This window comes from Bactrocera tryoni, chromosome 1 (genome assembly GCF_016617805.1).
Source record: "Bactrocera tryoni isolate S06 chromosome 1, CSIRO_BtryS06_freeze2, whole genome shotgun sequence".
In the NCBI taxonomy this organism is placed as follows: domain Eukaryota; kingdom Metazoa; phylum Arthropoda; class Insecta; order Diptera; family Tephritidae; genus Bactrocera; species Bactrocera tryoni.
The window spans coordinates 8,524,866-8,537,355 of record NC_052499.1 but is presented as its reverse complement, the minus strand read 5'-3'; the positions used below and the strand labels follow the sequence as shown (position 1 = coordinate 8,537,355).

The window sequence follows — 12,490 nt, the reverse complement described above, 5'->3', positions numbered from 1 at the left end:
CGAGAAGTTGTATTTTTTCGCAATTCCTTAAAATCTAGCTTTACTCTGGCGTGTCTAATTCTGCATCGAAATTTACTTACAACAAAAAATCTAATTACATATTTTTAAATTAAAAATATTTTTTTTTTAATTTTATTCTTCTTTTTGTAATACAGTAATTTTTCTCACGAGGTATTACTCAGGTTTTGGTACAAAATTCTTCATGTGGATAGGAACGTTGCTGTTTAATGAAACATTTGACAGAATTATTTGAGGAGCGTCGGTGGTGTAATGGTTAGCATAGTTGCCTTCCAAGCAGTTGATCCGGGTTCGATTCCCGGCCGACGCACACTTTTTTCCTGTAGTAATTTTTAATATTTTTTTATAATTACATTATATATAATAATTTCAGAATAATTTACATATATGCATACTTGTATAGTATAGAACAAATTATTATAAAAAAAAATCAAAAGTGATTAATTGAAATGAAAAAATGTGTACCTCAAAGCAAGTGATTCATGTTATGAAACCCTAATTTATAAATCTTTATTAAATGAGAAATAATTGTGTTTTATTAAAATAATAAAATATATGTATGTACATACATACATACATATGTATGTAGACACATTTTCTATTATTGTGTACTCGTACGTTCATTAAGCCTAAAAATATGCAAAACCTTTTCATAAGTTCAACATTAATTTCAAATATTTGCTACGATATGGCAGCGTTGGATAAAACGAAGGATAAGTATTGTGAGTATACCGGAAATTGACATTTCCAAAGACATAAATGAAATGTATATACATATTTCATTCTTGAAACTGACAGCCGCTTAGCATCCCTTCCTAAGCGGCCCCTACAGTTGTCAAATTTCAGCAGAGAAAATCGATGCGAGAAATTCGCGAAAGCATTGAGAACGTCAAGTGGAGAATTGTAATTGTAACGCATCGAAAAACTGCAAGTATTCGTACGCAAACTGTCTTCATTGCTTATTAGTTAAAGGTGAATTTTATAATATTATTGGGAACAAAATTAACTGCAATAATATAGAATCGAAATCGGTAAAAATTCGCAGTACAAAACACCGAAATCAACTATAAGTATTGTAATGTGAAGTCTAAAGCATTCTATAATCTTCTGCTTCTAATATTCTTCCAGTTTTGTATAGCCTTTGATCCTACTCGGGAAAGAGTTCTAAAGATTATGGGAGTAACTGATAAGACTCCGGGAGACAGTGCATCTTGTTCTAAAATAACATTAGAAACATATCGAGAAATCTTTCGCGGTTTAGAGCCGGAAGTAGAAATCGATGGATTTGAGGTATGGCACAAGTTTATTATAACCGATTTCATTAACGTATTCACATATTTAAATTTGTGTGTAATAAATCTGTACAATGTTTATATGTACATATGTACCTAAGTAAATAAAAGTGTTTGTATGCACAGTTTGTATAATAAGATTCCACATATGAATTCAATGTTACATCACAAGGTGGTAACAGTTACCGCTCTGCAACCTCACACACTTCAAACATTCGATTGATTGGCTTAGTCAGTATTGTGGATAGAGAAATTAAATCTTTTTTAAGCAAGTAGTTCTTTCACTATTGGATACTTTGATTTCAATTGCTTTTGACATTGTTGTGTGCGGTTGTATTGCGGTTGATGCTGAAATTGTGGAAGCATTCAAAGCAGTGCAGTCAGAATATTTACATACTTACATATGTACATATATACATACATATGTACATATATGTATACATACATATGTATTTATGGACATGTGTATGCAACATATTTCTGTGTTGCTTTATTAAGCTGCACTTGTTCTAGATAATTATTTTTAATTGCTTCTGAACGGTAGGAGGAGCAGGCTTCTGGGCGCGGTGACAATTATACGGCGACAATATATCGTACACATCTAACTGGTCAACGAGAAAGCTCAGCGGATGGTAAAAAACAAAAATGGGAAAAGAATTTAATTTGTAAGAGAATACCGGAGAATGCACAACGTCGAGAAGCTTATAAAAGCGATAAGCTCTTTAGGTAAGTATTAAATTTATATAAAAAAATTATAAAAAAAAGTGTGCGTCGGCCGGGAATCGAACCCGGATCAACTGCTTGGAAGGCAACTATGCTAACCATTACACCACCGACGCTACCATTATATTATTGTCTCTATGCTTATTTATACTAGGTGTAAAATGTACAATATCAACACTTAATTTATTTTTGATATTAAATAACCTTTAATTTTTCTTTAAATTAAATATTAATTGAAATTTTCCAAATCTATGTATATATATGTACATACGTAAGATATATTTGATAACCATCTTGAATTTCAGAAATGAGGTGTTATTTTATATGGAAATAATGCCAGAACTGTTGAGATTTCAAGAAGACAAAACATCCAAAGTTTTTGGAGCCACTCCTAAATGTTACTATGCGCGTGATGATCTCCTCATAATGGGTATGGATAAGCAAATTTAAAAAAAATATGAACAATTAACTTTTTGACTTAACTTCAAACTTTTTCAGAGGACTTGCGCGTGCGCAACTTCCAAATGCCGGATCGCCAAAAGGGTTTAACTTTAGAAGAGACACACTTGGTGCTAAAAGAGATGGCTCAATTTCATGCCCTCAGTTTGTCTTATAAATTTGAAAATCCTGCTCATTTCGAACGATTGCGCGAACATATTACCGAAGGACTGTTTTGTTCCTCAAATGCGAATTGGTACAAAAATTACTATGAAAGGCTTACAAAGGATGCCATTAAAATGGTAAATATTAGAAAATCTAATTATTTATTCGAATGTACATACATATATCTATGTTTACTGGCGATCTCTATCAACAGGTTTCTGATATCCTTCCGAATGATTCTAAATATTTGGAAGCAATGAAAAAATTTGCGGGGTCTTCAACGTTCTTTTCCCAAATGGTTCATTTAGTCAGTGCGGAGTCGACACTTTCTGCTATTTGTCACGGTGACTGTTGGGTCAACAATTTCCTCTATCGCTATGAATGCGCCGGGGATAATACAGAACAAAAACGAGCCGTAGATGTGAGAGATGTTTTTTTACCAATGTATTCGTACAAATATTTAAGCAATTACGCTCTCTTTAGGTTTGCCTGGTAGATTTTCAACTGATTCGCTACAGTTCTATTGCACTGGATATAGCCAATTTATTATTTTGTTGTACCACCAAAGCAATGCGCGATGAACATTTAAACGGGTTTATTAAACTATATACATCAGAAGTTTTTGGTTGGCTCAAATTATTATGCACAAACATACCAGAAGTATGTGATACCATGGAAAAACTTGCAAAACTGTATGTATTATCAATTTCTTGTATTAAACAACTTCTTTAATAATGCCCTTTTATGAGTTATTCGTAGATTTCGCATTGAATTGAAAGAGTATGGACGTTTTGCACTTGGACTTGCAATGGATATTATACCCATGTCAACATGTTCGTCTGAAAATGCACCAGACATGTACTTAAATATGCACCATGATGACATAGATGCCGGTGCACCAATCTTGAATTTTCCTCCAAACGATTTGTGTCGCGAAAAAATGTCTGATATCGTCATTGATATGGTCGATAGTGGCATGCTTTAATAATCTAAATTACCAGATTACGAAGGCTAACGGTGGCAGCACGTGTAACTTAATATAAAGGTTACAACTGCAGATAAGCTTTCTTATAACGATTTTTGATTATAGCGCAACCATATATAAAATGATATATTAAATTTATGTTGGTATATAAGTTAAAAAGGAAGCGTACATAGTATGTATATAATATAAGCTTATTTTACTTATGCAGTTCTCTATAAATGTTCCAAATATGTGAAGCGCTAATTAATTTTCATTCCCATGAGAATTTTATAAATGTAATTTAATACAGTAAGACGATTAGATTGAGCGAGGCGACTGTAGTTATATTTTATAGATTCATATGTATGTATGTAAGTGGGTAAATGAAAAAATATTAGTTGTAATCCAAAACCAAAGAATATTTCGAACGCAATCCGCACACATTCACACACTATGTACCGTAGCGACTTCTGTGAAAGTATTGCTATATTTCGATTTAGTTTAAGTACTTTTCAATATTACAAAAATAAAGAGTAATGTCCTATTTGTAATGGAAAAATTGCACTGTAATTTCGCACGAATGGCTTTACTTTTATTTTTTCGGTAAACATTTTGTAATATACAATATTACCAAAAACTTCATACTGACAATAACAACTTGTAGCAACATTGCATATTGTCGCTTGAATAGATTTATATTTAAAAGAAAATTATTTGTTCGACAACTGCAAGTGAATGAAAACGGTATATACAAAAATACGATTAAATAAATTTATCTGCTTAAAAAAGAATGTATTAGCCATATTTGTATGTTTTAGAAATAATTGGTTGTCTAAATTATTTAATAGTCTGCCTTTGCTGTCCAACTGGATTTAGTAGTCAAATTTCCTTTATCAGAATTGTTGCGCAGAAATCGTAAACCTGCTTCAATTGATTTCTCTAGTTCACTGTTGGATTTCGGCTTTTTAGTATGCGGTGGCGAAGCATAATCTAAGTCAGCAGGTGGTGCTATGTTAACTCCTAACCGTTCCGGTTCTGTGGTCTCTGCACAATAGCTGCGACACTGAAATCTCTTATCACTTTTAGATGACTGGTAATTAGCGAAATTTTCAGTTGTACGAGTAGAACATTTGTCATTGTTGGAGCTGTTCACTAAAATAAGCTCTTCTGGTGGAGGCATGCTGGTGAAATTTCTACGTTTTGGCTGGTATTGTTTCTGAATTTGTGGATTGTTAGTGGGCGCAAATTCTGTTATGCGTTCAGATCTTTTCTTCTCATTCCACTGCTCCTGAGACATCGGCAATTTTTCTGCCTTATAGGACCATTTTGGTTCTGGCTCATTTTGGCTGTCATCTTTAGCTAAAATGCTACTTTCTTTGAATAATTTTTCCTTATCCCACGGGCGAAGGTGATTCTGACGTTCAAACTCCCTTTCTTTTTCATATTTTTCTTGTTTTCGTCTATTTTTTTCTTCTTTTTTTCTAGCTCTACGCTCCTCCTTAGTCTCTTTCTTTGTATTTGCATCTTCTTCCTTTTCTTCAACTTTATCAAGTGGAGGCAACCCAAGACGAGCTCGTTGCCTATTTTTAGCTGCAAAAACGCGCTCTGCAATGATTTTTTCCCGCTGAGCGCGAAGCTGTTCACGACGGTTCTGCTCTTCAATGGTGCCTTTTCTTATTTCTTCCAATTCTTTTTGCTGTTTTTTACGTTCTTCTTCATCGGTGGAGAAGGTATAATAACCGACACCGTGTTGCCTAGCCTCATCAAAGAAAACATCCTGGTAGTGCACATCTATCTTGTCGAGATTTTCTTGCTCTTTGCGCTCCCAGTTAGCCCTTTGTTCATCATGTTTGGACATTAAGGAAATCCCATCACCGAATAAACTCTCACATGGCATGGGACCGAAAGGTGCATCTTCATCCAGTTTTGCTGTATCAGTGTCTTTCGTATTTATCATCCAATTAGCTTTAGATTGGTCCAAACGTTCCGGCATAGTAGCTGCCAATTCAGCATCTCTTTTTTTTATGGTTTCTAAATCTTCCCGTAGACATTTTCTAGTACGCCCTAAACAATCAGTATATTCGACCCAATCCTCTTCTTCATCCGATGCTACTTCATCCTCACTTTCGCTATCGCTGTTTTTAACATCGTTTTCTATACATTGCTCATCATACCTGTTGGCATTGTTATTGTCCTTGCATTCTTCTTGGTGCTTGCGATTAAATAACACTAAGCAGTTATCATCTGAATTTAATTGTCCTCCAGTGCGTGTCATGCGTTCGTAGAACTTGCTTTTTGCTTCCAGCACGCGTTTTGACTTTTCCACCAACTCGGTATCTTCGTACTCGTACACAGTAACATCCTCACCTGATTCCACTTCTTTGGTTCGAGACTTTTTATATTTTTTACTGCTTTGAGCATCTTCCGTGGCAGCGTTGTTATTAATGAATGTTTGCAATTTTTTAGCAGTATATTCACTCGGTTGAGTTTGAGCTTGGGCAGTTTTTGCTTTGCTTACTTCTGCCTGTTTCCGTAATAGCTCAGCTTTTAAACTTAAAAGCGATGATAAATTCACGTTAATAGCTTTATTAGGATCATTCATCTTTTGTTTTCAATGTTACTTGTAAAATTTAATAGTGCCAGAAATGAAATTGATAAAATTAGCTGTCGTTGCCAGATAAATGATTTCTAAAGAATTAAATTCTATTTATTAAAACCAACGATAAAGTTGCTTAAACCAACTATTGCAAACTTCAATATATAATTTTTTACTAACGAATTTTAGTCTACGAAATAATATTAATAAACTATTATATTTTTGTTTGATTTAGGTTTTCTGTAACGGAGTGGCAGCCCAAAGCTTATATTTTATTATACACCTGCTTCGTAAATATTTACGAATGGAAGTAAAATAAAATTAAATGACAATTTATCTCGTCATTTACAATAAAGGACTTACATTGTTCAATAAGAAAAAATTAAGTAATAATGAAAATATTGTAATTATTCTCCATATATTTTATATACGACAGTACTTTTATATATAATTTATTAAATAATAGAAAAAAATTTCAATAATTCAAAAAATTTAGGAATTTAATTTAAGACTTTAATTTAGTAATGTGTAACGCAATTAATTGTTTATAACGTGGATATTATTTATTCAGTAACAAAATTCCACTACAGCAGCAACATTTTCTGATGCTTCAGATATTGGTGAAAAAATGTTTCTATGAATATTAAAAAATCGGATTTTCCCTTTCCCGAGTAGCTTTTCCAAACCACCAAAGTTTCAATGGTATAACCTTCACTGTATTTATAAATTATGCATGCCTTTAGTTGTTCGTTCTTTTGTGACATTTATTTTTGCTTATGCTTTACATGCAACTTTTGCCGTATGCTCCTTTACTTTCGGCTAGGTGCGATTCGTTTAAAAAGATTTAATTTTATCAATATCATAGATAAAAATTAAGTAATAACTCAAAAATTGTTCTCAAAGGATTATCGCGTAAAAGTAATACGCGAGACACACATAATAATAACAAAAAGGCGTCATTTGATGGAAAAATATGTTTTGTAGCAGCAAATTGACATATGTATTTGGAATATTTTCGGGGGAAAATTAGCAATTAAAAAGGCTCAAAATAATTTAGCCATTATTAAACAAAATTTCTTTTAAAAAAATATTTATGGTAGTTTCCGTGAAACTATTACCACATTGGCTTTCGTAATAATCAAAAAAGCACAGTCACATGCATTTGTAAGAACTTTTGACCAGAGGTTGTGTAAAAAGTGTTCGAAGTTGAGGATTAAACTACGATTGATAAATTAAAAAGTTGTTGAATTTTAAGTAATTTTAAAATAAAACGGCTATATAAAGCCTAGTGTGATTACAAAGGAGAGATGTCGCAACAAGTGCATGACGCTACCGTCTTTGAGAGACGTTTGCGCCCAATATATGGTAAGCGATTTATTGCACGTGTGAGTAACAATAGCATGTGGACGAATGATTGTATGCAATTTTCCATATGAAATGGAAAAAATTTTATCAAAATTTTCAACCGAAACAAACATTTTAATTGAAACTTTTAGATAGTTTGGAGGTTGGAAATAACCGAAAAGCTCTTCAAGAGACGGAAAAACTTCTAAAAAAACATCCAAATATGTGGTGTGCTCGAGCATTGAAAGCGTTAGCATTACTTCGACTGGGGCGATATGAAGAGAGTCAGATTGTATTAAAAACTGTGAGCAATGAGAAACCAGTAGATGATCCAACATTACAGGTGTTATCATTTTGCTATAAAGAATTGGAACAACGTAAGTATATATAAAATAATAAATTTTTCTATAAGAGTATATCCTATATACATATGTAAATGTTCTCTTGAAAATATATAAAAAAAATATGTAATAACAATATTTTTTGTAAGTTTTATTTTTTTGGAAGGAAAATATTTTATTCTCATATATAAAAATTTACAAGAGAGTAGTAGCTGTCTGGGCATTCGACATTTAGACTCTTATTTTATTATAATATATGTATATCCATTAGAGCTATGAACTTATAGTAAGGTGCCATTAAAATGATATTCGTCTAATTATCTTATTTAGTATACCCTAATGTATATGCACACATGCATTCATTATCATTAAATGTATGCAAAAAAATTGTCAAGCACCCAAATGGAATGTGTAGATGGTTTTTGATTCTGATATACATACATACGTATGGATTCTTTATTTTTATACTATGTATATTCACCGCAGGAGCATAACATCTGAATTTTGGTTACAAAATAAAATTATTAATTATTGTTTTATGAAAACTATGAATTAAGAAAATTTAAAAATAAAATTTAAATAAATTGATGAAAAATATCGAGTTATAAAAAAATAGAGTTTTTAGGAAAAATTTGTATAAAATTTTTGAAATGCTAACTCTTAAAGGATAATTGATGTCCAAATATTTTTAATTATACAATACATACATATTTAAAATAAAACTATAGGATCAGTCAGTCAATTCGCAATGCCTAGAAAGTTTCTCAAAACAATTTAGCCGCATACTTTGTTGGTAGCGTTCTAAGCAATTACATATTCACCGGAATTTGGTTGCACTCATTAAAATATAATTTTAGTTTTTTGTCTGCCACCAAATGCACATTATTCATATTGGGCATGCGACAAAATTCACAAAGGCACTATTACCGTGATACCGCACTACATATCATAAGTACCACGGATGCTAGAGAAAAAATATTAATTTATAAAACGTTTAATTATTAAGAGGGTGGAGATAAGCTATATATAATCTTTAGTCATAAATCATATTCATAACAACGGTATATGTAAATATTTTTTAATTTACAGTGGACAAGATTGTATATTTGTATAATAACGCCGTAAAACAATCACCCGGTAATGAGGAACTATTAGCCCATCTTTTTATATCTCATGTGCGCTTGGAGGATTTTAAATCGCAGCAATCTGTTGCGCTTCAATTATATAAAGCCCAACCAAAGACGGCGTATTATTTTTGGGCTGTAATGAGTGTTGTTCTTCAGGTATTCAAATTGACTTTCGCTTGGCATGTGGTTTACAATTTTACTATAATTTTAGGGCATACGTGGACCAGAAAGTAAATTTCCGGAAAAGACCAAAATTTATTTAGCGCTTGCGCAGCGCATGGTAGAAAAAATGATCAATGAAAACAAACTCGAGTCGGAACAAGAAGTTTTTCTTTATTTGCATATTTTAAAACTACAGAAAAAGTATAAAGATGCTTTGGAATTTCTTAACGGTGAACTATGTGAAAAACTGTATCCTGGCGCCCCCGTTTATATGAAAATCGATTTGTTAAAAGAGTTGAAAATGTGGCAAGAGACAAATACCCTTCTAAAAGACTTGTTAAAAGATGAGTGAGTAATTTTATTTTGAAACTTTTGTAATAAAAATGGTAATAGAAAAAATATTAAACTACATTTGCAATAAAATAGAAATAAGATTCATGTAGATAATTTAATTAAATTATTTTAAAGTCGAGATCGTTGGGACTATTATCAAGATTACTTAATAAGTTGTTTTCAATTGCTGAAAGATGTCTCCCAAAACACTCTGACCGAGAAAACTAACGATGAAACAGCCATAAGTGAATTAAGTACCCTAGATGAATGCCATGATTTTCTTTGTCAGGTATGTTATCTAAGTATATCATTAATTAACTATTTTTTGTTATATTCAAATTTCCTTACTTTTATTAATGCTACAGATGATCGAATCCGGTGAACGCAAAGTACGTGGACCATATTTAGCGCGCTTGGAACTACATAAGCGTATGCGTGCACAAAATATGGATGCAGAAGCTTTACTTGGTGACTTTTCTGTATTGATTAATGAATATTTTCGGCTTTTTGGTGACAAACCTTGTTGTACTCACGACATTGCGCTCTTCCTGCCCTCTATTAGTATGGAAGGTCGTCAGCAGTTAGCTAGTAAGCTTTTATTGGAGAGCGGAATTAGCTCCACTACACTACCACAGGATGTAAGTAATATGACGATAAACAAAATGTTTCTATAATAATATTTTAAACCCATTTTTCGTGTGAAACTTTAGAAAGAACAAATGCAAAAGCACATCTGTGCTTTGCAGATTTCACGCATTTGTGGCTCACATTTAGACTTGCAAACGGAACATTTACTTGCATTTTACACTGCCCTAAAATTGCACTATGAACACGGTTTAAGCTCTTTTGGTAAGAATTTACTACACACCGATATGGGTCCATCTGATCCGTACGCGCTACTGGCCGCAAATGTAATGTATGATGTAAGCTTGAGAGAACAACGATCGGATCGAATTTTTGAAGCGCTCTGTCTGTTACAATATGTACTTCGTAATAGCACCAGCAATTTTCATGTAAAATTGCTTAGCCTGAAGATATATCATATGTTCGGTTGCATGTTGGGCGCACAAGAAATGTACGATTACTTGGATATCAAGCAAATACAGCTGGACTCGATGAGTTACATTCATTGCAATTTATTGCCATTGTGTGGTCGTTTCTCTATGGCACGCACAGTTTTTGATGCGACTTTGAAATTTTTCACCAACAGCTACAAGGAACGCTTAGAGTACATTACATTGACATATCGGTTTTGTACATTCTCTAAACTTGAAGAGTTCATGAATTTTAAAGAACGTCTTACAAACAGCATTCACTATGTCAGTACTTCTATAGAGGCGCAATTGTGTGATTTGGTTATGTTATATGGTAATGTGCGACAAAACCTAGCAGCATATACAGCTATGAGCATTGAGCCTGCTGAGGATCGCATTTCATGGAATGAATTATCGGACAATCGCGATTTAGGCGCCTTGATACGCTGGGACCCGGTGCATTTGGTTAATGTTGACGAGGAACGCAAAGAATCGTTTGACCAAGAAGTGGAAGTGTTGCAAATACGCCAACTTCAGTTGCGTTTAGTAGCTTCGTTTGTCGACATTTTCCACCAAAAACCAAATTTAGACATAGCAAATGTAACGGAAGATAAACAAAACATCGATAAAAATATTAATAGCAAGAAAACGAATCAAAAAACCGTTAACGCAAATAGCAACAGCAACTCCAATGATATGGAAAGCGCAAGAGAAACCGACACGATCGAATTGCTGCGCGATTCATGGTCTGGATTATTTCAACGTCTGCGTCTCATGAACTATAAGCCACTGTCAAATCGTTTTCTAGTCAATTTGTTACCAACTAGACTGCATCTGTTGCTTGAAGTGCCATATGAGGAGTTCTTCAGTTCGCTCGCACAGCTTGTTCTGGATTTATACAGCGGAGCGAGTAATTTGCCAATTCAATGTAAAGTGGTTAGCGACAGTGCGTCTAAAATTGTACAACTATGTGTACAGGTTATAACGGAAAGTGACTCAGTGGCGGATGGCCTTTGGCGTAGACGCGAATGGCAGAATAAGGTGGCTGCGTGTTTAGAAGTTAGTGTGTGTCGAAAAATAAACAAAAGCGCCTTCAACTAATTTGTTATTTTTATTCTAGATATTGTCGTTATACGCTTTTGTATTATCGGTTATATATGAAAAATTACAACAACCTGCCAAGACCAAACCCCGAAAGAAGGCCGCTCAGGAAAGCAATAGTGATTTGAATATCGTAAATGAGAAGGAACGCAGCCAATTAGTGATTGAGTTAATGCGTCACCTGAGAAAACAATTTCAAAGTTGCGAAAATGCCATAAGTACGTACATTGTGTATATGGTTAAAAAATAAATTTAGATAGATAATTTGGATTATGAAGTTTATTTCAACAAATGTTACTTTCTTTTCTTTGCAGCTAATTGGAAAACACCGACTTTGGCTCGAGAACTAAACTCTTTTATGGCGGATATGTCGCTTAAGCCAGAAGTAGAAGCAACTCTCATAGGTGATGTCGCGTCAATATTTAAGGAATCTCATGAGCTTATGGTTGCGGAACTCCGGAATTTAATCAAAGATAAAATGCGTATGTTGAGCAAGTAGATTTCTAACGACAGTCGTTGCGACTTACAACCGTGTTTTTCTTTGCTGTGCAAATCAAACATAATATTTAACAGAAAACATAAAAAAAGAAGTTTTAAAACGAAAACATGAAATTAAATGAGAAAATGCGATGAACATCAATATTGTAATAAAAAGTTGGAGCAAATTTATAATAACAAATTAAAACACTAGGATAGTTTGTTTCAAATTAAAAAGAAAACTGAGTGAGACAGTACGCTTCCATGACCTATCAATTTAATTCATCAATTTTTATTATTATGTAATTAAAGCGTTTGCATAGAAGTTATTGACAATAAACGCGTATGTTCTGTTATTTAATTTTTAGTTAAAAC

General features: G+C 33.1%; 3 protein-coding genes and 2 non-coding genes across 9 annotated transcripts; 3 read left to right on the top strand and 2 right to left on the bottom strand.

The window, feature by feature from the left end:
* Window positions 1–256: 256 nt before the first annotated feature.
* Window positions 257–328, top strand: Trnag-ucc. The gene has a single exon. It is a non-coding gene; the product is annotated as a tRNA-Gly (tRNA).
* Window positions 329–847: 519 nt separating this feature from the next.
* Window positions 848–4,170, top strand: LOC120775905. 5 transcript variants are annotated; one of them, XM_040106300.1, is made up of 8 exons: window positions 848–990; window positions 1,147–1,308; window positions 1,855–2,036; window positions 2,339–2,463; window positions 2,532–2,773; window positions 2,851–3,057; window positions 3,120–3,328; window positions 3,396–4,170. In XM_040106300.1, exons 2-8 carry the CDS (start codon window positions 1,192–1,194, stop codon window positions 3,619–3,621), a joined length of 1,308 nt encoding a protein of 435 aa, XP_039962234.1. In that variant the 5' UTR covers window positions 848–990; window positions 1,147–1,191; the 3' UTR covers window positions 3,622–4,170. The 5 variants fall into 5 exon arrangements, with proteins under 5 accessions (XP_039962234.1, XP_039962259.1, XP_039962242.1 ...); XM_040106325.1 differs by having other exon boundaries at window positions 848–1,049; XM_040106308.1 differs by having other exon boundaries at window positions 848–1,088.
* On the bottom strand, window positions 2,078–2,149 carry Trnag-ucc. Its single transcript has one exon. It is a non-coding gene; the product is annotated as a tRNA-Gly (tRNA).
* On the bottom strand, window positions 4,166–6,236 carry LOC120775895 (coiled-coil domain-containing protein 174). Its single transcript, XM_040106289.1, has one exon. It carries the CDS (start codon window positions 6,200–6,202, stop codon window positions 4,442–4,444), a length of 1,761 nt encoding a protein of 586 aa, XP_039962223.1. The 5' UTR covers window positions 6,203–6,236; the 3' UTR covers window positions 4,166–4,441.
* Window positions 6,237–7,009: 773 nt separating this feature from the next.
* Window positions 7,010–12,455, top strand: LOC120770724 (phagocyte signaling-impaired protein). Its single transcript, XM_040098307.1, has 9 exons — window positions 7,010–7,561; window positions 7,693–7,917; window positions 8,971–9,164; window positions 9,220–9,518; window positions 9,639–9,792; window positions 9,869–10,141; window positions 10,214–11,596; window positions 11,658–11,856; window positions 11,953–12,455. The coding sequence occupies exons 1-9, from the start codon at window positions 7,504–7,506 to the stop codon at window positions 12,135–12,137; spliced, it is 2,970 nt and encodes a 989-aa protein (XP_039954241.1). The 5' UTR covers window positions 7,010–7,503; the 3' UTR covers window positions 12,138–12,455.
* Window positions 12,456–12,490: the final 35 nt, after the last annotated feature.